The sequence below is a fragment of the Mytilus galloprovincialis genome, chromosome 5 (assembly GCF_965363235.1).
Source record: "Mytilus galloprovincialis chromosome 5, xbMytGall1.hap1.1, whole genome shotgun sequence".
Classification (NCBI taxonomy): domain Eukaryota; kingdom Metazoa; phylum Mollusca; class Bivalvia; order Mytilida; family Mytilidae; genus Mytilus; species Mytilus galloprovincialis.
Window position 1 is genome coordinate 11,448,746 of NC_134842.1, and position 24,212 is coordinate 11,472,957.

At 33.0% G+C, this 24,212-nt stretch overlaps 1 protein-coding gene across 1 annotated transcript; it reads left to right on the forward strand.

Moving 5' to 3' along the window:
- The first annotated feature begins 174 nt into the window (after positions 1–174).
- LOC143075138 (uncharacterized) lies at positions 175–22,303 on the forward strand. The gene is made up of 12 exons (XM_076250455.1): positions 175–374; positions 1,690–2,351; positions 5,490–5,641; positions 6,930–6,988; positions 7,936–7,998; positions 8,639–8,761; positions 10,433–10,503; positions 13,971–14,300; positions 17,294–17,344; positions 20,187–20,450; positions 21,402–21,435; positions 22,054–22,303. Exons 2-12 carry the CDS (start codon positions 1,707–1,709, stop codon positions 22,062–22,064), a joined length of 1,803 nt encoding a protein of 600 aa, XP_076106570.1. The 5' UTR covers positions 175–374; positions 1,690–1,706; the 3' UTR covers positions 22,065–22,303.
- The last annotated feature ends 1,909 nt before the right edge of the window (positions 22,304–24,212 follow it).

Genomic DNA, 24,212 nt, shown 5'->3' on the forward strand with positions numbered 1-24,212 from the left:
CTCCAAAAACTGGAAACAAACTTTTTTTTCCAAAAAAAACCATAGCCCCCCCCCCCCAGAAAATCAAATGGTTGCTGCCTTACAATTGTCCAATTGAGAAAGCCCGTATAATTTCAAATTCTTTCGCGATTTGTTTGACTTTTCAATATGATATGAACCGGTCGAATTACCATATTTCCCGTGATTGCTAATGTGACCCCGTGATGAGATCTACTCATTTACACTTTGATATCAAGTGTTGTTGTTTTTTTGGATGTAAACAAATCAGTTTATATAGCAAGAAAGAAGACAAAGTAGAGGAATAAGTATACCAATATTACGGTGTTTATCAATAGAAGGGAATAAAGACTCTATTTGCTAACGGAGGTGATAAGGTAGGCATTAAGTCAGATGATATAACGTGCCATATTTTATATTTCATTATAAAGTCTGTTAAGAACGCACAACTCACATATGACCTCATGTGTGTTCTGACATGCGGTTCATATCATAAGAGGTGTGTATTTGCCTCTCTCTTTTCAAACTTTGTTACAGTTATCCCTATTATGATGAATTTAAAAGAATTTTGTTTTATCCCACTATCGTCTTGAATATGAAAGAAATATTTGCCACTGGACGTAAAGCAAACCAACAATCTACCAATTTATCCTTCTAACCGACGTTGCTGTCAAACTAAAATACACCTTGTTTTAAAGTCTGTTGACATTTCGTTATCGTTTCGGCATAAAAATTGCTAAGATCATTGTTATCTTGACTCCTCAATGCACGAAAGTATCCGGATAATGGGGATATCGCGGTGACCAAGCAATCTACATACTTTAAAGTGACAACTAGCCTAACATCAATCATGACTGGCTATTAAGGTTCTTACATATATTTCCATCATGCAATTCGAAGTATAGATGGAATATCTGTCAATTATTGCCACAATAAACATAATCAATGGTGTATATTAACGTAGTGTATAATAGTATCGTTTGAAAGAATTCTATAAGATCTCAGATTCTATAAGATCCTATAATCAATATGTCCACCATCTTTGGTGTATGGAAGGATTTTAAGGTATACATGTCTGACTTGCAGGTTTCAACTGACATTGACCTTTATTTCATGATTAATTGAATAATGTTTAGATTTTGGGTCTTGCTCTTTTACTACGAGACTATAAGCAAAAATGTCACTATGTTTGGTGTATGGGATGATTGTAAGTTGCACATGTCTATCTTTCAGGGTTCATCTGACCTTCACCGCATTTTCTTTAATCATTGAACATTGTTGATTTGTTCGTGGTTTTTTTTTCAGTTGACATTTAACTCATTATCGTTCTTCAATTATGATTTTTTTTTCAATAGGAGACGAGACAATTCAGCGTGTGTACTCTTGGTATGTTGCTACAGGGATTGAGTACATATTTTCGCCGTTTTGTGGTCTTTTGTTAGGGCTATGATTTAATACGTTTTTCCTAATTTACATTGTTATTTTTTTATTACTCCCTTGGTATCCTCTAGCCCATAATGTATTATAATCGTTACGATTGTCCTTTATGGAAATGTATTAGATTCTCCCAATCGCTAATGAAAATGGAAACAATAGTATTTTAATAGAAAATGTTGGGTTTTTTTATTTGTTATGTTCTTGTCAACTGTTACTATCTATATATATGATGTGTGACGCATGTTTTTATTTCAGCTGTTTACGGTGTTAAGATGAGAAGCAGTGAAGAAGAGAGAATATTTCAGTTGTTGTTTCTCCTTTACGATGTGTGTAAAGATACTCTCCTTTCTTTCTTCGCTAGTAAATATTTAAAAAACGATCTCACAGATGAAAACATTTCACAGTATATCAGTAAAAACAAAGACAAACTCCTTCAACAATTACAAAAATCTAAATGTAAAATATGTTCGGAGTCAAAAGCTGAAATTTCTTGTCTGCGATTTCAACGAGAACTACTTGAATGTTTCTTTAAAGTTGATAAGTCTGTGAAAAAAGACACACATTTGACAGTTGTGACTTCAGATTTACTTACCGTTAAAACAATTGAACCAGATGAACTGACTGTCTCTATGCTTCACAACCTACTACTGACCGCAGAACTAGACTCCGAGGAACGTGAATGGGTTGGTCAACTGTATGAGCAACGAAAACAATTTTCATCTATGGCAATAACCGAGGAAAAATTTCAAGAAATTTGGAGAAAAAGTGAAGAAATAGTCCTTCATATTTTAAAAAAGTACAGTAAAGGGCAAGCACAGATAATGGAGAAATACATAAAAGTTATAAAAACTATGCTACCCCAATGGGACATGGTGGAGGACGCCTGGCAGTTGATGGAGAAGGAGTTTCATCTGCAAGTAAGATATGATCGATTAGCATATTCTGTTTGCCAGTTGATTACTATATCAACGGAGCAGGTCAATTTGGCTTATGATATAAATTCATTTGTCCATTTGTTGGTGCATATTTATTTTGCAGTCGTTTAAATATTTGTATATCTCAACTGCAAACCTATTGTGTTGCCATGTCCCCTCGGTCCCCTATTAATTTTTAAACTTCTGCATAGTACTGTACAAATGTTAGTTAAGTTTAATATTAATCTCTAATGATTGCTAAGAACTTGGTAGCTTCCTTGTGAACAGCTCTCTATTAAGGTAATCATAATAGGAAATGCAAGCCCTTGAATATCGTATCAACTGTGTGATATATACTCCGTATACAGGCACAGCAGGAATGTTGATTTACAAGACACATTTATTGTTTTAATGTCAAATCAGTGGCGGATCCAGAGGGGGCGTAGAGGGCGTACGCCCCCCCCCCCCCCCCCCCCACCCTTTTTGCTTGGACTTTTTTTTTTTTTTTTTTTGTAAAAATTATTAATCAGACTAAGACTGCGTGAAATTTGCCATTTCCCGTGTATTTTGTTTTTATGCGACATTTCTTATAAACTTATAACGATAATTTTTGCTCGTATTTACTGTAATATATTATTGGTTATGTCAACGTCATGTGATTCGCTACGGCGGTGTTAACCAGTGCGTCGAAAAAAAAAAACCCGTCATTCAGTCATTTTGAAATTCAGATTACAGTAACACTTGCTTATGATGAAGGTGACAAGCATGACACCTTCAAAGCAACAAAGGATTGAGCAAGAACGTACTGACTTCTATTTCTTAATTTCACCAAACAGAAAGTAATACTCTATTACACTCTCGTGAAAGTTCCATAGCAATATTATGTATCTACGAAAACATGTTTAATCCCAAAGGCCCCAGCCTATAAATAACATAGCTGAATAATGATCCCCAGTCAGTAAGCTCTAGATAGATTTTATGTCTTTTTAAAGGTATGAACTATTTGATTTGAGGGGGCAATGATCTGAGAAGTTTGAGAGAAAAAATCTTACCCTGATTTTTGTCTTAATCAAAAATTCTGGTCGTATATATCTGGATTGAAAACAATAATTTTGTCCACTTATTTGCTATTAGAAACAAAAATTTCAAACATAATTATTTAGCATAAAATGAACATGATGAATAATAAACGGGTGTTATTTTTTGTTGCCGGGGTTTGCATGTAAATCCTATATCTGACCGGAATATTTGTTTCGCCGAACTGATATATGGAATACTTTTTTCAAAGCCCGACTGCAACCTGCCTGCTTGGTGTGGCCATTTTGTCTCCATTTGTCGACCGTCATTCATAAATTCGTTGTCCTTTCAGACTCATTCGTAGACTGTGGTTAATTTGGAACCCTCACTTCCCTTGTTGGCTGAAACATTTCAACCAAACATTTGGACAAAATTGTTTGTTTGTTTCTTATCTCGTGTCGGTCTATTATAAATTTCATCGATAGCCCGGCGTCTATCTTGTTTAAAACAAATAAATTGTGAGGTTTTACTTAATAAACAAACGAGAAATTTCCATGTCCATTTTTTACTGCCAACTCCCACATCAATTATATTAGTACATAGCTTTCGATCTATCCAATCATTTTATAATGGGAGAATATGGCATCAAAAATGTCCAACCCTTTCACTTTACAGCAACTATAAAATATGCATGCCCAACTTCAGGAACCGTGTAAAAAGTTCATTGTACACTTATTTTATGTTTTTTAGCCTAAAAAGGTCCCAAAAAAATTCAATTTACTTCGCCCACCCTTTCCCAAATCCTGGATCCGCCCCTGCAAATGATGCAATTCAATTACTTTTAGCTTAAACTTTATATCACATGTTTTATCGAAGGAGGTATTGTGTGTAATAATATTTTAGTACATTAGTTTTATTGTTTTATAATATGTGTTATATTTTTAAAGTGTCGCATAAGTCAGTAATTTTGCTGGGTACCAATATTGTAATTGTAATATTTAATTTTTAATTGCATATTATGTAATTATGTATTCATTGTGCTTTATATTGGTATGTGACACTATAATAAATTATTCTGAATCTGATTCTGAGTAATGTTGCTACACAGGAATGAGAAGTCTGTAATTCGGAAGCTTAAATCATCTCTTTTGTCGTAAATGTTTATTGTCAATATCTGGATGTAAGTCAAGATATGAGGCAATCTGTATTTGTTGTATCCTTAATCTAAAGTTCAGTGGGATAGATGCGTTCAAAAAAGTCACAAATGTTTGCAAAGTTACAGGAAGGACAGACATGTCTCTGTGTCAACATTGAATTGGAAATATCGTTTCAATCCACTAGACTCAAGGCGGCAGCTACTTTTAGCATCCAATCAAGATTGCCTCCACATTTTTCCAAAGGCCAATTTTGATGATATGTCTACAAACCAAAAAACTGTATGAAACTCAAACGTTTCAAAATTCGCAAAATTTTAGTTAGATATAAATTAACAGTGGAATTCGACAATTTCACGGCTTGTACTGATTCTCAAAGCATTTAAGCTCGTTTTAAATACCAATAATGATAGCAGCCACTTTTTTCGGAAGACTGAATGCTACGAAATTTTCACTTTGCTAGCTGTTTGTACACATATTGAAGGTGTGCATGTGGTCAGGGTTTTGATTTCAATTAATATTTGCTCTTTAGGTAGATATTTGAACCTTGTCATTGTTTGGAGTATTTACTTGCATAAGAGGAACGCTTCCAGATAACTCCAACTACAGTTTGAATGCTACAAATTTTTCGCTTTGCTGGCTGTTTGTACACATATTGAAGGTGTGCATCTGGTCAGGGTTTTGATTTTTATTGATATCTGGTCTTTTTGGGAGTTGAACTTTGTCATTTTTGGGGTATAAGCGATTAAATGTTATAGTTATTCTAAGATAACACTTTGAATCTACGGGGGCATCAATTGCGTCTTTTGAATCTACGGGGGTTTCAATTGTGTCTCACAGACACAATAATATCTCAAAGAAAGTCCTACATTGACTTTGTTATAATACAGTTGTTAGGTGCGAGGGCATCACTTTGTCTAGTTTATACTTTTTTCTCATTTTTATTTTGAAATTTACTATTTTTTTCCAGGATGGAACGTTGTATGCGGACATTTCTCTTAAACTGAAATGCAGAGAAACTCAGTACTGGACAACAACGTCAGAGGAGAAGTTCGGGTGTGAAATAAACAATAATGACGAGAGTGACGCGCAAGACATTACAGACAGAGTCTTGTCACGGCTGCTACTACGGGGCGCCGAATGGGACTCTTGTGGTTTTGTACAAAATTCAATTCTGTCATAACAAAATCGTTTTTTGTCTTACAAAACTATGTGCTACAGACTTGTTTTGTGAGAACTTCAATTTTGTGATGACAAAATTCATTTGTGTAGACAAAATTAATTTTTGTCATGACAAAATTCATTTTTGTAGACAAAATTCATATTTGTCATGACAAAAGTCAATTTTGTCTAAAAGGTATGCAAAAATAAACATATTTGCATACAAAATTGACTTTTGTTACCTGATATGGAAATTAAATCACAAAAGTCAATTGTGTGAGGTAAGATTCAATTTTGTAAGACAAAATTGACTTTTGTGAGACAAAATTAACTTTTGTGAGACAAAATTGACTTTTGTGAGACAAAATTGATTTTTGTGAGACAAAATTCAATTTTGTGAGACAAAATTCAATTTTGTCAATTTTGTTGAGACAAAAGTCAATTTTGTTAATTTTGTTGAGACAAAAGTCAATTCTGTCAATTTTGTTGAGACAAAAATCAATTTTGTTGAGACAAAAGTCAATTTTGTTAATTTTGTTGAGACAAAAGTCAATTTTGTCAATTTTGTTGAGACAAAAGTCAATTTTGTGACGACAAAATTCATTTTTGTGACGACAAAATTCAATTTTGTAACAACAAAATTGACTTTTATGAGACAAAATTGACTTTCGTGAGACAAAATTGACTTTCGTGAGACAAAAATCAATTTTGTTGAGACAAAATTCAATTTTGTCAATTTTGTTGAGACAAAAGTCAATTTTGTTGAGACAAAAGTCAATTTTGTCAATTTTGTTGAGACAAAAGTCAATTTTGTCTCACAAAAGTCAATTTTGTCAATTTTGTTGAGACAAAAGTCAATTTTGTCAATTTTGTTGAGACAAAAGTCAATTTTGTCAATTTTGTTGAGACAAAATTCATTTTTGTCAATTTTGTGTAACAAAAGTCGATTTTGTATGCAAATTAGTTCACAGAAACCAAACTAAACTAATTTGAATACAAAATTGACTTTTGTCGCCCAATTTTCAAATTAGGTAACAAAATTCAAGTCTGTGTAACAAAAATGAATTTTGTCATGACAAAAGTGACTTTTGTCCGCTGATAGATAATTTTGTATGACAAAATTTTAAATTTGTAGTATGATACAAATTTTGTTAAACTGAACTTATTTTTGTTGAACAAAAGTCACTTTTGTCCGTACAAAATTGAATTTTGAGTACAAAACCACAAGAGTCCCATTCGGCGCCCCGTAGCTACCAGTTCTAGAAAAACATCAACAGGAAATTGATATCAAAAATAAAAACCAGACCCGTTCGTAGACTATTTTTCCATTCATTTTAATTTTATCATTGGCGTTGTTTTTCTGTCTTGTACCGCGCTTAAGGGCATACGATACAGTTTTGATTCCGTATTTACAGTTCGATGAAAATTTCCATATAGGCTATTTTTTGCCTGATTAAATCAAATATGTAATAAATAATATACCTTTATGTGCTACTTTTTGAGTAAAATGAGGTCGAAATTTTGCATATTTGCTTAAAATTCGGATTTGTGGCCGTATTTTTCCTTTCGAAAGAAAGTCATAACTTTTTTGTTTTAAAAGATAAACACAAATTGTTTTTTGTTAAATAATTTGTAATTTCTTTATTTTATAAGTATCCTAAACAAATATGCATTTTTTATTCAGAAATAACTCATATTTATCAAATGGTCATGAACTGAGAAAAAAAATGTCATTTTTTGCTGTATATTTATCAAAATTAAAAAAAATGCACTATTTACAGTTTTATAAAATTTGGTCCACATAATCTCCCTGCAAAATGAAACAAAATGTCGTTTTAAAAAATAAGGGTCCATGCACTCGTTTTCAAATTAAATCAGTTTGAATGATAAAAATCAGTCGAAAAATGCATCTTTTCCCGATATGTCACAGTTTGACGTCGCGAAAATAACATCTTACGTTAGCAACGTCATTACCTCCCCTGTAACTGTTTCGTATGCCCTTAAAAACTGCACATTTTTTTTTTTAATTTACATCACCTCGTACAGTTGCGTTTTCATTAGTGGTTTAGGTTAAGTCGGTCTTTTTTTTTTTTACTATGTCGGAAAATTAGAATTTTGAAACAGTAAAACAGTGCCTTTATAAAGTTGTGTTTGATCCTACTTTTCATCATCTTCACTAGCCAAGGGTTGCGATCCAGCCCCCCTTCACAGCAACCTTCAGGCTAGCGAAGATGGCTTTTCATTATTATTTTCAGAATGTATACTACAGAGGTTAGAGGACATGTCGGCTGGTTTGCCGAGTACGCGGGAATATAAAGGTAAACATATTTAATAGATGACAAGGTACAAAATATCTTGGTCCGTAAATTGATTTACGTACAATGTATATTAGTATATCTACAAATGTATATGTAAGAAATTAGGAAATCATTTGTTTGCATTGGTCTGTTGCTTCTTGGTAGCCCAATATTATTATATTATTTCTATCACATCCAATTAATAGGTTTTGTTGTTTATTGTGGTGGTCGAATGCGGCCAATTTCGCGATTTCGCGTTGTAGATTTAAAGGGAAAAGCGCAAACGCGAATTGCGAAATCGCAAAGACGCATAGAAAAGTCGAGACATAACTAAAATGAAAACACGTTTTCGCGTTTTTCACTTTATATAAAAAATAAAAAATAGAGAAAAGCCATAATTAGCCGCACTCGGCTGCCATAGTTTATCCACCCTTGACAATCACATAATGGTTATGAGTAATACCAAAAACTTCTCTGCATGGAGTCAGAGTAATGTATTCAAAAGCCATTGATATGTTATCGTCCTAATCTGTTTAAACTGCCAGAAGCTATTAATATGTTCTTGTCCTAAAATGTTTTATCTGCAAGAAGTAACTGACTTGTTCTTGTTCTTGTCCTATATTTAACTCTAAATCTTTAGTAACTTTTAATTGTTTCCCAGAATTTGACATGGAGAAGGTAAAGCTGCCATCTGCCATAAACGAGTTAAAGAGCCCACTGTTTGTGATAACTGAAGAAAATGAAGGTTTAGATACTAGTAGTGGTAATAATGCAAACAAAACAGGTAAGTATTCAGTCCTAAATAAAAATCCTAGTCGCCTGCACCATAATTAACATAAAACAAGAGTGCACACGCTGAAATGTCTCGCCTTCTTTACTAATCATTGATATTATGTTGATAGTCCTAAATATAAAGGTTTATTATAACTGTCAAATAAACTTAACATTAACCAAGAAAACTAAACATTGACCAATGAACCATGAAAATGAGGTCAAGGTCAGATGAACCATGCCAGGCAGGTATGTACAGCAAACAATTCTTCCATACAACAAATATAGTTTACCTATTGCTTATAGTTTAAGAAAAACAGACCAAAATACAAAAACTTAACACTGAGCAATGAACCGTGAAAATGAGGTCAAGGTCAAATAAAACATGCACGACTGACATATAGATCATAAAATATTTCCATACACCAAATATAGTTGACCTTTTGCATATAGTACTAAAAAAAAAGAAGACCAAAACTCAAAAACTTAATTTTGACCACTGAACCATGAAAATGAGTCAAGGTCATTGAAGGTTCCGTCTGTCACATGTCCATTAAATGAGGTCAAGGTCATTGAAGGTTCCGTCTGTTACATGTCCATGAAATGAGGTCAAGGTCAAGTAAACCTTTTCTGACGAACATGTACATGTAGACATTACAAGGTATCCTTATACACATGTACTAGATATTGGTATTAGTCTTTTGTCATTGACGCTGAGCTTATTGAGAAAATAGTTAAGATTTTTAGTATTCTTAATTTCTCCCTTGGAGATTTTTAGGGGGTAGGATGAAATATTAAAAAAAGGGTAGGATTTTTAATAAAAAAAAAAGGCAGGATGACAGTTAAAGGTAAACTAATAAAATAAAGACAGTACCGAAAAGAGTGAAAAATGAAAAGGCAGGACAAAAATTACAATTAAAAAAATGCAGGACAATGGTACATGTAGCTCCTTTATTAAGTGTGATAGTATAACTATATTCGAGACGTACCTTGCAAGGTCCTCAAGCCCGTACACTTGACTTCGACCCATACCGTGATGATGAGACGCAATAGTGTTTGTAACACTGATTTCACCAAGCCAAATATTGACTTTGAGACAGGCAGTTCTCTTCTCTTCTTCGTTTTATTCAAAGTGGACAAATTCCACGGCAAAGTTCGATCAATTTGGTAGACTGGTGATGGTGCATTGTATAAAAAGTATTTCAGTTACAAATAAACTCAATTTCAGTCAAATCACACTTCAAATATTAGTCAAAGATATGAGTATGTGTCAATGTATTTACAATTAGCCGCCATAGTATTGCAGAAGAAGTCCATTTTATCTTATTACGTCCAAAATGAAAGGAACTTGGAGCTATGTACATCAAGAAATATTACTGGTCTATGCCAAGTGTGTTAATTTAAATTTATTATCTTTTATGTCTAAAGAACACCAAACAGCTAACTGGGGAAAACACAATTTCGCTTTATTTAAAATAAGAGACAACATTATAAAATAAACAGTCTTTTAACTTATTTAATTTGAAATTTTATATTGACACCGTTAAAATGTAGAGTTCAAGTTATATATATTATCAATATTCGCGAATTCATATAATCATCAATGGTTTACTATATACATAGAAAATTTTCTCTTTGAACATTATATTAACCACTGGTACAAAAGTAAATCTTCGTATTTCAGTAAATACAGACTCTTTATGGGCAAGAGGAAAAGGTCAGTCAGATTCTGCATTTTTGACCCCGACTTTCAAGGTAATAGTTATGAGATTTCTAGTGCAATTAGATATGTAAAAGCAACTTTTTTTGTAAATACTTAACGTTTGTCGTCAATTCCACGGTTGACGGTCGGAGTAATTGTCAACAATTTTGCGCAATCCCAGTCGATGTTTACGAGATATTTGAAATGTTTAATTATGAACAGTTTAGGAGTATTGCATTACAATAGGGATAGCAGTACTATAATTGAAGATTTGCAAACGTCAATTTTGGATTAGACAGTCGCAAATATCCGTTATACTGGCTCCACTACGCTTTCGACAGTTAAACTTCATTTAAGAGTCAAATCCCAAAATAACCGTCAACTCTTGAAACCCATATGTGTTTCCACTTTACATTTTTTTTTTTGATACTATTGAAATTATTATTATTTATGGCAAGCCGTTCTCGTCAAAACTATGTTTAAACCATTTTTCGAAAAATTTACACACTGAGAATTACAACAAAGCACACTGAGATTTAAAAACTTCAAAACGCACACTGAGAATTGAGAATTACACACTGAGAATTGAAAATTACACACTGAGAATTAAAAATTACACACTGAGATTTCATAAAGACGCACTGAGATTACAAAAATGAAAAACGCACACTGAGAATTGAAAATTACACACTGAAAATTGAAAATTACACACTGAGATTTCAAAAAGACACACTGAGAATAAAAACACTGAAAACACACACTGAGAATTTGAAATTACACACTGAGAATTTAAAATTACACACTGAGAATTTAAAATTACACATTGAGATTTGTGCGCACTTTTTTTGCGCACATATCCAATTAGCATACTTAATCTGAATCTATTACAAGCTTAAAACAACAAGGGGACAAAACTCGCTAGTCCTTCGATTTGGTTCCAAATTATTAATAAAAAAAAACTTTAGAAATACAAGAACAAGAAAAATACCCACTTACTCTTATTACAAAATATAACCAAATGGTGAAAAACTTTATTAAAATTATAAGAAAACATTGGAACAATCTGCAAAAGAATGCAGTGAAATTTTTACTCAAGTTTCTATTATAGCATATAAACGTAACAAAAATATAAAAGATTAACTAGCGAAATCAGGGAAACAGTTGGAAGACTTTGCAAAGGGACACATGTTTAATTACTGGTAGTAATGATCTGAATTATAGGCAACAAACTTATGAATATGAGCGATGTTAAGTCTTGAAATTTATTACGAATGTTGGTTGAAGGAATCGCATTTCATTATAATGACAAGAGTTCTTGAGATCAAGATATAAATCTGTTGAATTATTCATCTCATGAATATTCATTAGTAATTTGCATATTAATCTCAGTGCGTATTTTTGAAATCTCAGTGTGTAATTAACAATTCTCAGTGTGTGTTTTTTAGTTTATTTCATCTCAGTGTGTCTTTTTAAAATCTCAGTGTGTAATTTTGAATTCTCAGTGTGTGTTTTTTATTTTTTTTAAATCTCAGTGTGTAATTTCGATTTCTCAGTGTGTTATTTTAGGTTTTTAATTCTCAGTGTGTATTTTTTTCGAAAAAAGTGTTTAAACATAGTTTTGACGAGAACGGCTTGCCATAATTATTCCCAACTAAGATGAAATCTTGAAATATCGCAATATTCCAGTAAAAAAAGTATGTTCAGCCATCAAAGGCTGTAATCTTAATTTATTTTCTATGAAAAAATAATATAATAATGTTTTAATGTTGATATTCTTTACCTTTTAAAGGCTGAACACGACTAACATATGCACAACCAATCTCTATCTAATTGAATAACTTACATCTTTATACATACAACCTCACATGCATTGAATCTTTAAAAAAATATATACATTTTAAAGTTATTCAAAATCTTGAAAACAACCTCTGAAAACAACTGGTATAGTAGATGAAGAAAATGGAAAGAGCACAGTACAGAAAGATGTTGATACTGAGAAATATTATGTATCTATTGTATATATGCAGATTGCACTATAATTAACCATTGATTCATATAACAATCGGTGATAAATAACATTTCAAGTTTTTCGCAATTTGCATCGTTACTTTTTTTTCGATAACTACCCACAGCGCTCACAGTGCTTTGATTTAAATTAAATTTGAGTACGACCGGTTAGGTTAGAAAGAACATATACGAAGTCCCCTCTTCGATTGAGATGGTTATTGTTTTACTTACTGGTAAACTTTGATTTTTCGAGTTCTCTACAGCTACATTATTTAAGATTTTCAGTTGTATCTGAGACTACGTTTACACTACTTCTGTGTGATAGTTGTCTCAGGGTTGTATCTGAGACTACGCCTACACTAATCTACTTCTGTCGGATAGTAGTCTCAGGGTTGTATCTGAGACTACGTTTACACTACTTATGTGTGATAGTAGTCTCGGGGTTGTATCTGAGACTACGTTTACACTACTTCTGTGTGATAGTAGTCTCGGGTTTGTACCTGAGACTACGTTTACACTACTTCTGTGTGATAGTAGTCTCGGGTTTGTACCTGAGACTACTTTTACACTACTTCTGTGTGATAGTAGTCTCGGGGTTGTATCTGAGACTACGTTTACACTACTTCTGTGTGATAGTAGTCTCAGGGTTGTATCTGAGACTACGTTTACACTACTTCTGTGTGATAGTAGTCTCGGGTTTGTACCTGAGACTACGTTTACACTACTTCTGTGTGATAGTAGTCTCGTGTTTGTACCTGAGACTACGTTTACACTACTTCTGTGTGATAGTAGTCTCGGGGTTGTATCTGAGACTACGTTTACACTACTTCTGTGTGATAGTAGTCTCGGGGTTGTATCTGAGACTACGTTTACACTACTCAGGGTTGTATCTGAGACTACGTTTACACCACTTCTGTGTGATAGTAGTCTCAGGGTTGTATCTGAGACTACGTTTACACCACTTCTGTGTGATAGTAGTCTCAGGGTTGTATCTGAGACTACTTTTACACTCCTTCTGTGTGATAGTAGTCTCAGGGTTGTATCTGAGACTACTTTTACACTCCTTCTGTGTGATAGTAGTCCCAGGGTTGTATCCTACATTTAAATTGCTATCATGATGCCAAAATATATTATTCAGTTCCGTACAATTTTAACCAAAAAAAAACACTGTAGATAAAGGCAACAGTAGTATACCGCTGTTCAAAAGTCGTAAATCGATTTAGAGAAAACGAATCCGGGTTACAAACTAAAACCGAGGGAAACACATCAACTATAAGAGGATAACAACGAAATGACAAAAACGGTGTAGTTCAACAAAATACAAACGACATTGCAACACACACACAAACGAACTATAAGATATCAACTGCCATTTTCCTGACTTGGTACAGGTCATTTTAAGAGGGGAAAATGGTGGGTTAAACCTGGTTTTGTGGCTAGCCAAACCTCCGTAAAATATAGAAAATATCTAATATTAATTTATTTTGCTATAAGTTTGTAATCTTTTTTTCAGGAAAGTGTATACGACCATGACGACGGACATCATACTTTGTATGCAGACTTTCCATCCGTGAAGGTCAAGGCGAAGAATAATTACGTGATAATGATTGACGAAAAAATAGCAGCCTCAATGACGGAAGGAGAAATCTATTATTTAATCAAACAGGTTGATGATTGGTGGGAAATAACTACCCTACCAGGGGCTTCTTTCTTTATAAAGTCGGAGTGTGCTGAAATAGTTGGTCCAAATCCAAGATTGATGACTCGGGATCCAAAATCAATTCGTAGAGAATTCAGATTTCCCTCTCAGAAGCGGATAGAGAGTACAGAATCAGACATAGATGTAAGAACACAATTTTAACACAAAAAAACTTCTTTTGACTTCGAATAGAGCATGCACATTTAATTTATTAAATCAACAGAGAAGTAGATTATACCACGCTATCCCATTTATTATGATATAGTTCCGATATAATTTTCAAACTTTAAAACGGTTGACAAAGAGGTAGGGCCAATTTCCCCATAATTTTTTTCACAGAAGGGCCAATTTCAAAAAGTTCTAAAAGAATAACATTTACTGTAAAAACAAAAAATAAAAAAATGCTTTTTGATCAATATCTCGATTTTTGTCGAGCCTTCGACTTTAGTCGAAAAAGCGAGACTAAGCGATCCTACATTCCGTCGTCGTCGGCGTCGTCGGCGGCGTCAACAAATATTCACTCTGTGGTTAAAGTTTTTGAAATTTTAATAACTTTCTTAAACTATACTGAATTTCTACCAAACTTGGACAGAAGCTTGTTTATGATCATAAGAAAGTATCCAGAAGTAAATTTTGTAAAAATAAAATTCCATTTTTTCCGTATTTTACTTATAAATGGACTTAGTTTTTCTGCGAGGAAACATTACATTCACTCTGTGGTTAAAGTTTTTAAAATTTTAATAACTTTCATAAACTATCCTTGATATGTACCAAACTAGGACAGAAGCTTGTTTATGATCATAAGATAGTATCAAGAAGAAAATGTTGTGAAAATAAATTTCCACTTTTCTGTATTTTACTTATAAATGGACTTAGTTTTTTCTGCGAGGAAACATTACATTCACTCTGTGGTTAAAGTTTTTAAAATTTTAATAACTTTCATAAACTATCCTTGATTTGTACCAAACTTGGACAGAAGCTTGTTTATGATCATAAGATAGTATCAAGAAGAAAATTTTGTAAAAATAAATTTCCACTTTTCCGTATTTTACTTATAAATGGACTTTGTGGTTTAAGTTTTTAAAATTTTATAATGTTCTTAAACTATCCTGGATTTCTACCAAACTTAGACAAAAGCTTATTTCTGATCATAAGATATTATTCAGAAGTAAATTTTGTAAAAAAAAAATTCACTTTTTCCGTATTTTACTTATAAATGGACTTAGTTTTTCTTCCAGTTAACATTACATACAGTCTGCAGTTAAAGTTTATAAAACATTTATTAGATTCATAAACTATCCTGGATTTTTTTACCAAACTTGGAAGCTTCTTTCAATCAAAAGATAGTATTGTGAGGGAAATTTTTATTGATGTTTTTCCTCATTTTTGTTGAGTCTGCGATTAACAGAAAAAGTAGGCGAGACACCGGGTTCCGTGGAACCCTTACGAATTTTTATATATCATGATATCATGATATGTATGAAAGATAGTTAATTCAACCCTCAAAAAGGACGAAAGTCAAATATGCAGAATTTAAGGTGTTTTCTGGTTGGAAAAACAGGGGAATCCCCCAAGAAGGACATTTCAAACCAAAAAAAAATAACAACCAAAAAAAAAGTTTATTTATACAACTTTTCTCCTCAAAAATGAAATTGGTTTAGTGTGTCCTTAATAACAAAACTACTTTTTAATGAAATAGTGGAACATCGCTAAATTGTACATATATAGTTGATTAATACCAGAAATATTTATATGCAACACCGTGGCTCAATCGGTAAAACATAGAATTTAAAACATGTAAAAGGAAAGAATTTTATCAACAAAGAGTTCGAATCTCACCTAGATGTTTTGAATTTTTTGTGTTGAAATATTAGATATTAATGTTTTTATCATATTTTTTCGGATGTTTGCTTAATTCAGTCATTTTGGATCATTTTGACTATATATCATTTTATCAAAGAAAAAAAAATGTTCCGCTTATTGTGTGCATTCCTATGACTGTACATACTCTTGACTTACTTCCAGTTCTATTCATGTGTTTACATTTATTACATATTTACAAGGAACAACTGCCGTTAAACTGAAGTGTAAACGCCAGAACATAACCAATAACACGAGAATTGATTATGTAGCAATGAAGTTCAAATGCTGCATGTGTAATATACACATAACTTAAAATAAGGCCATTGTATACAAGTTTCAAAACAACACAAACAATTTTTAGAAACCTTTTTTGAACATGGTATTATATGTAACAAATGCAGTCAACATGGTCAACAGAAATGTTGTCGCAAATTCACCAACTGTGTAGATACTAGTACTGATTTTTTTCCACTGTCCCTGCACCGGTACATATAAGTCATCAGAAAATAAAACAACACCACAGAACAAAATAAATTACACTACAAATCGTGATTGTATGCAAAACATCAAGAAGCTGTTGTATTTGTTAAAATGCCAGAAAAGGCCATATTACATGTGTTGTGTGGTTGTAACACAAGGTGTTCGATCTATGACCATCTGATGTCAGATGTTGTCGTCCAGTTTAAGTACATATGATAATTTCTTATCTTATAGACGATAAAACCTTAAAGACCAGGACAAATACAGATAAGCATATATTCAGAATGAGAAACATTTGAATTTTTTTGATATTATTATGCTTCTTACCAAGTTACGTGGTATGGTACGATACCTTATGTGCATATAGGATGTTAACAATTAGATAAAATAAAAATAAAAAAATCAATAGTCTTGGTTTTTTGTAGGAATACCTGTTTAAGGTATGAAGATAGATGATTTGACGTATTTTAATGTACTATAATTAGCATCTATCGGGCTATTTAAAACATGATTTACCTATCTTATCGAATGAAAAGAATTTACGGGAAATTGGCCATACCTCTTTTACACTTTTTGAAAATTTTTGTAAAACAGACAGAACAATGGCCGAAAATATATAAAACGATGATTATACAAACAACATTGAAATCAATTTAGTTGATCTCTAGATAACCTTAAAGAGTTATAATTAAGAATTGTTTTAAATCAAAAACAAAAATAGATACATTAATTTATAAACACAAACCGCCTTTCTGGTATGCTTTTCTTACCTTCTACATCAATTTTTATTTTAGGGTTATGAGATTGTAAACATCAAAGGAGGCAAAATTGAAGATCCAGAACATGTAAGCTTTTCGGTTTTGTAGAATTCAACATTGACTTTCAATATTTCCTTTTTGGGGCTCCACCATAACTTAAAACTACTAGCCCTCATAAAGCATGCCCTCTCTCCAGAGGCAGTCATAATTCCTTTTTTTCACGGTCGACCCACGTGCACTTAACAGTACATGCCTAATTTATTTATTTGTCCTTAAAATGCTAAGAATAGTCCACTCTGAAAATATAACTAATAACGATCAATTAATCTATAGTTTCTAAACCTTCTTGATCAATCAACCATTATAAGAATGAATAATAACTGTACCTTATTAGCGTGAGCCGTTCTCGTTGAAATGCGCATTTGGTGTAGTAAAGTTGGTACTGTTTATTCCTTTGAATAGAGCATATTTTTCCCGAGCAGAACAATTGGCTTGGTTTAGTTTTGCTTAGTCTTGAATACACGGGTGTCATTCGGTTTAACGAGAGAAATTATCGTGAAAGAATATCTAACAGCGGTCAAGTATTGAGAGACGATCGTGAAAGTTCTAGTAACGGCAGGAAAGACATTTAATCGAGAAGACATATGAACAGTCAATAAATATTCTAATTTAATTAATTACACAGACAAATTACCGACAAAGTATAACTGTCTGTCAAAATGGTTCAACATTATGATCGGTATGTGAGAATATCCAGTTTTAAAAGTACATAGTTATTACAAAACAACAAAAGACAGATTGCTTCTCGGCATTTCAATGACATAAAAAATGTAAACAAACATGATTTTTTTCACAAATTCGACTAGAAAAACTACTTTTATTCGAATAAGGGCATTCTATTTGAATTAATCAAATGGTTCTCATAGTTATTTTGTATAAACATAATCTGAAACTTGGTAAATGTAGAACTATTTACACAAAAATTGATTTTTCGGATCGTGAAAGATCACGTACCGCATTTTTGAAGATCGTGAAAAGGATCGTGAAAGATCTGATGCTACGGAGACGTTCAAATTATTCTTCAATTATATCATAATTAATATTTGTTATTGGTATTGAGAGAAGCTAGATAGGGCAAAATCCTCAATAGGTTTAATTAAGCATTTCAAAGTATTAATATTTTCAGAAAATGATATGTAAAATAGTTGGATGATTGTAGGATGAGGCTTTTTATTGTCATGTGAAGTACTCACTTATGAGTTATAGGATACCCACATTTTGTATATTGGGTCCTATAAACTACATGTCCGTCAGACAGGATTCACCGACCCCGAATTTGCCTCATTTCATGGATGAAGATTCCGTTTGTGGTCAAGTCCGTATCGCGGATTCGTTAAGCTTTAGGATAACTGTCTGTTGTTATAATTGTAAGGTGTACATTTTCGACTGCTGCAAGTTTTCAAATAACATCTAACTCATTATCATGCATCATGTTCGTTTTATGTGGTTTAGCCTTTTGGATATATACCTGTATGCTATAGCGCCAAGGTATTTCGTGTATGGTGTACATGTCTGTCTGCATGTATCAAATATGACCATGATGACTTCAATTGTATTTGATATATTTCATGATAGTAAGATGTCTATGTTTGGCTGTCGGTCAGGGTTCATATACTTTTGACCTTATGTTCCGAATTAATTGGCCAAGCATAACTTTTACATTTGTCAGTTTCTAAGGCACTGTAAGAATCGGAACACATTTATTTGATGTACAGGATATTTGTAGAGATCTGTATGGCATGGTATTCTGACCTTGAACTCTTTTTATGAACCATTGACAATCTTAAGCGCATTTGACACTTCTAGTTAAACCCTTGATATTATAGACGTTCAACAAATACACTATCATAAGTAAAGCAGACGAGACATTACTGCATTTGCGCTCTGGTATTCTAGAGTATGTAGTATATAGTTAAATCAATCCACATCTGCGTTGTATACAAAGAACTTAAAAAAGTACTGCTGCACAAAATGTTGGTTATCGTTCAATCTCAAATTACTCATGAAAGATGCTGTTTTGCTGTAATTTTTTGTTTGATGGATATCATTTTGGTTTAAACGTTACATATCCGTACTATTGGTTAAATAGTGTCGGTCTGCCTGAATTGCACTTGACCGATTCTCAGAGCTGAATCTTTCACACTTATCTAGACACGTTTTTAGTTGTTGCTTTTTTTTTACTTTCGAGGTAAAGTGTTGAATAGAAAAAAAATAATAGTTTTAATGTTCATCCTTATCAAAATAGTTACAGGCTTCAACCAGTTGCGGGTTTATCAAATGGTAAAAGAAATACAGATTTCTGATTACTAGTATTAAGTCTGGTCACTCATTATCTTTCACGATCAAAATAATGCGTTGCCTGATCTTTCACGATCAAGTTTGATGGAAATTCAACAAATTCAAGATTCTAATATAAAAATTAATGCTTTTAAGGGAAGAACATACTTTAATTTTACTGTACAATCAGATACACCAAAGTTTAAATTTCAAATATATCAAAATAAACTAAAATATGACCATTATAGGTACATAAAGCGTGTTATTAGTAATTAATTTCATAGACATGCATTGCACCTTTTGTGTTTTTTCATAAAGTACTGCATATTTTCTTTATCTTATTTCACAGTTATGATGAGGAAGTTAAACCATTTTGACAGACATATTTTTTTGTTTGGATTTGTTCCGCGTTTTGGAAATTAAGCGATTCTGAACAGAATTTACATGAAATTTCTTTCACGATCCGTTACCAGAGCTTTCACGATCGTCTCTCAATACTTGACCGCCGTTATATATTCGTTCACGATCATTTCTCTCGTTAAACCGAATGACACCCGTGGAATAACTGTATATAAATATCATTGTTTTCCAGCTTTATGAAACACCTTGGGAATTTTCTAATAAACACGAACTTATACGTAAAATGGGATCTGAATCTGGACCTAGAGCTGCCCCTCGACAGCGGACTGAAGCAGGACCTAACACCCTCAATAGACAATGGCGACGAAACGCAGTCAACATGAAAATAGACGCATCAGAAATTGATGGATATTTAACACCACAGAAGATCGGCTTAGTTCTGAGACAGAAACGATCTATGTCATTACCTTTACCTCAAGTAGATGCACGGCCGCAGGTAATTATATTAGTAACGTATTCAATCGGCTCTTACACACGAATATTCTTTTTGTTATCCAATAGTTGATCCGATGATGATGCCAGATTTATATCCTACCTAATTATAAGAAAGTAACAGGGTAAGAAGCATCACCTCGGATTTAAGGAAAGCGCATCTCTAAAAAAGTAAACTCGGTATATTCAAACTCAATCCACAATACTGACCATTTAAAACTAGTCATAACTCGTTGGGGGTGGTGGTATACGAGGCTTACTATTGCAAAAGATTTTGATCCTTCGGTGTTTAAATCGGAATTAGATGAATTCCATGCAGAATTCCGTTGAATTCTAAACTTCTTGCAATACCTGTTGATTTTTTGTCTTGCTTGCGACGAAAGTTGTGGAAAGCGAGACATAAGTATCCGGTAGTTACGGTGGCAGAGGAGGGTGCGGCAATATTTTTGAATAGAAAGAAAAAACAATCTGTTAAGGTCCAGCAGTTTTGAATTGTTACAAAGTTTCTGTCCATCAAATTCAAATGTTCTGCCAACAGGCGAGGCATATCTCTATGTTAACAGTGTATTATATCATGAAGTGGTATTAACATGAAGATTTAAAATTGAAAACAGTTAAAATTGATCGCCAGAATGCGATAACCTTTGCAATATTTTGAATTGAGATTAATCACTCATCTGGATTTAGTAAAATGCTGAAAATTGCTTTGTAGTAAAAATGATTTTGAACATCAGGAAATTACCTATTCGACAATCCTGGATTTGCTGTTATTTTGACCGACTCGTAAGGATGTTGGGGGGGGGGGGGATAAGGTAGTCAGACTTTGAAATTGTATAGCTTCTTGAAGATGGTAGTAATTATTAGACAAAAAAAATAATAAATGAAGAAGAGTCATGAAATGCTGCATCGGTTGTACATATCTTCATTTTAATTTTAATTTTTTTTTTGCTAACAGATGAAGATTCCGGAGGTAGATTCCAAGGCTAAAGGTAAACAACTAGTAAACTAATAGTACAAGTATATGCTGTAACAAAAAGGAGATGTGGTATAATTTCTAATGAGACAACTATCCATCAAAGTTTAAAAAAACGATGATATTAGCTATGGGAATTATACATTCCTGTATGACTTCTTCAATGAGAAGTTATGGTTTTTTAATCAATAATTGTTAATATCCACGTATTGTTAAAGCAGACTGACTTAGACGTCATCATTCATCTTATACAACGAGCCTCCTTCTATTTTACTAGGGGCCTCGGTGGCCGAGTGGTCTAAGTAGTTACTACTGTAATCACTACCCAGTCAACACTGGGTTGTGAGTTCGAACCCCGCACATACGGATGGACTCGACTCCAATCTTAATTGACTAGGATTGTTAGTTTTCCTATCGCAACTCGGTTGTTTTCTTCGGGCACTCCGGCTTCCTCCACCAAAAAAAACTGGCCGCCACGAAATAGCCTAAATGCGGTGCTTAAAAGTGGGTTAAAACACCAAAAATTAAAAATCAATCTATTTCACAATATTAGGAATAATTTCTAAAATAAAGTCTCCATGCAGAAACAAAAATAATATAAACTGATGTTTCTAATACTTTTCTTTTTTTTCAGATGAGAACTAAAACTGACGTGGTTCTTTGCACAAGTTATTTGCTATATTATTTATAAAGTTACAAGCAAGATCTGTATTGGAAAAAAAACTGTCATAAATATTACTTTACATTAACGACATGTAGACGATTTATATAAACTCAGATTGAAAAGTGTGCATATGTTTATATGTTTTGTTACTGATTTGTGTTTATCTAGTGTTTACCGTTTAAAGTATTTTTGAAGTTTTCTGAATAAAATTATTTCTGAGTTTTTCTTTCATTTTGATGAAGAATTAAAAAAACAATGACACAGATCTCCTTTACATAAAAAATTGTTTACGTAATCAAAAAACGTCCAATGTTTAGACACTGTTTACAGGGTACACGACTAAGAGCATCGGGATGTCGATGTTGCACACCTGAATGATGTACTATTTGTACTTCATACTCACTTAGGACTTTTAACTAGCAAGCTAATTGACCCTCTGGATTTGGCACTGCCAGCAAGTTTTTCCAGGGAAACGTCAGTACGAGGGAGGGGATATTCATCTTTTATCGTTTCCTTCTTCGATTTTCGATAATCAACACAGAAGCGATAAGAATAGTTCTTTTTCTTCACTACTACAAAACCTGATGCCCAATGACTATTAGATGGTTCAATGACTCCTTTTTCTAGCATGTCGTCAATGTTCTTATCAACTTCTTGTCGTAAATGCACCGGAGCGCGCCTAGGATGTGCTTGACTGGTTGCGCTTTCCCAGTATTGATTAAGATTAGTGTGGCGTAACTCCTTATCAGCTTCAGGAAATAAACCTTCATATTTGCTTAGAAGTACTTTTAACTGATCATTTCGTTGTTCATCTAACTTTTCACAAGTCTTCTCATACAAAGCCTTCAGATCCGAGCGAAGTTGAAACGATTGCTTGCTATTCAAATCCGTATGTGTGTCTTCACAAAGAGATTCAATCTTATGTACTTGTCCAATTGTTAAACCCTGGTTCACAACATACGAATCTTGTTTAATATTTAAAAAAAAAGTAACCTAACAGGAACACATTCATTAACTTTTACTAAAATTCTTGCTTTCAAGGGTCAATACTTTTTCCCATTGTTTTCCGTTGGTCCAATGATGCCCTCTAAGCTATTCAGAGGATATCCTCCAGGAAAACATATACCTTTCCAAAAAGTTCCGAGGATGGAGGAAAACTATCTGTTTCTGATGACACAACCCGATAGCAACCTAAGGGTCCCTCAAACATTAATCTCAGATTCACCGAGAATAAGCTTTTCAGACACAACATCCAATACGCATTTGTTTGCCCCAAGAAAATCTAGTCCAAGTATATCCTTGAGGAAAGGAAAACAGCTCTGAATAAAATATTATGCTATTACAGCAATACTTATGGATCTTTTGAAAGATTTTTACTGTCTAACACATTACATTCTTTCAAATAAATTATCTGCCTTTGGTCTTTCTTTCAAAATCGGGGAAATTACTTCAAAATTATCTTACGGATCATGGGCAACAAATCTAACTTCAGGGAGTGTTCAGCAATTGGGCTGTCATTCAGAAAAGGGTATCCCAAGGCTCTATCATTGGACCTCTATTATTTTATATTTTTTGTAAATGACATAATTTATTTTATTGAACCTAGGACCCGCTATTAATATGTTCATGATAATACACTGGCATATGCTGACAACAATTTAGAAAACTTTCAGTTATTTAATTTTAATCAAAGACCTGAGTACCTATGTAATCTGTCCCTCAATTTGTATAACGTACAAGTTATCCAACTATCCGTTGCGATACAGTCAACATATCTACTATTCGTTGCGGTTTTCAAAATAACTATCCATTTTGATATAACCAAAATATCATACTGTCTGTTGTGATACAGTCAAAATATCCAACAAACCGTTGAGATACAGTGAAAATATCCAACTATCCGCTACGGTACAGTCAAAATACCTAACTATTCGTTGCAATATAGTCAAAATATCTACTTTCCGTTGCAATACAGTCAAAATATCTACTATCCGTTGTGATAGTCAAATTACCAAACTATCCGTTGCAATAATTCAAAATATCTACTATCCTTTGTGATAGTCAAAATATCCAACTATTCGTTGTGATATAGTTAAAATGTCAACTATCCGTTGCGATACAGTCAAAAT

What these genes read in the sequence shown, in the direction of transcription:
- LOC143075138 (XM_076250455.1), top strand. Translation starts at nt 1,707, where the DNA reads ATGAGAAGCAGTGAAGAAGAGAGAATATTTCAGTTGTTGTTTCTCCTT. An exon ending in TAATAATGCAAACAAAACAG is followed by an intron (nt 8,762 to 10,432) that starts GTAAGTATTCAG and finishes TTCGTATTTCAG; the next exon opens with TAAATACAGACTCTTTATGG. An exon ending in GTACAGAATCAGACATAGAT is followed by an intron (nt 14,301 to 17,293) that starts GTAAGAACACAA and finishes TTTTTATTTTAG; the next exon opens with GGTTATGAGATTGTAAACAT.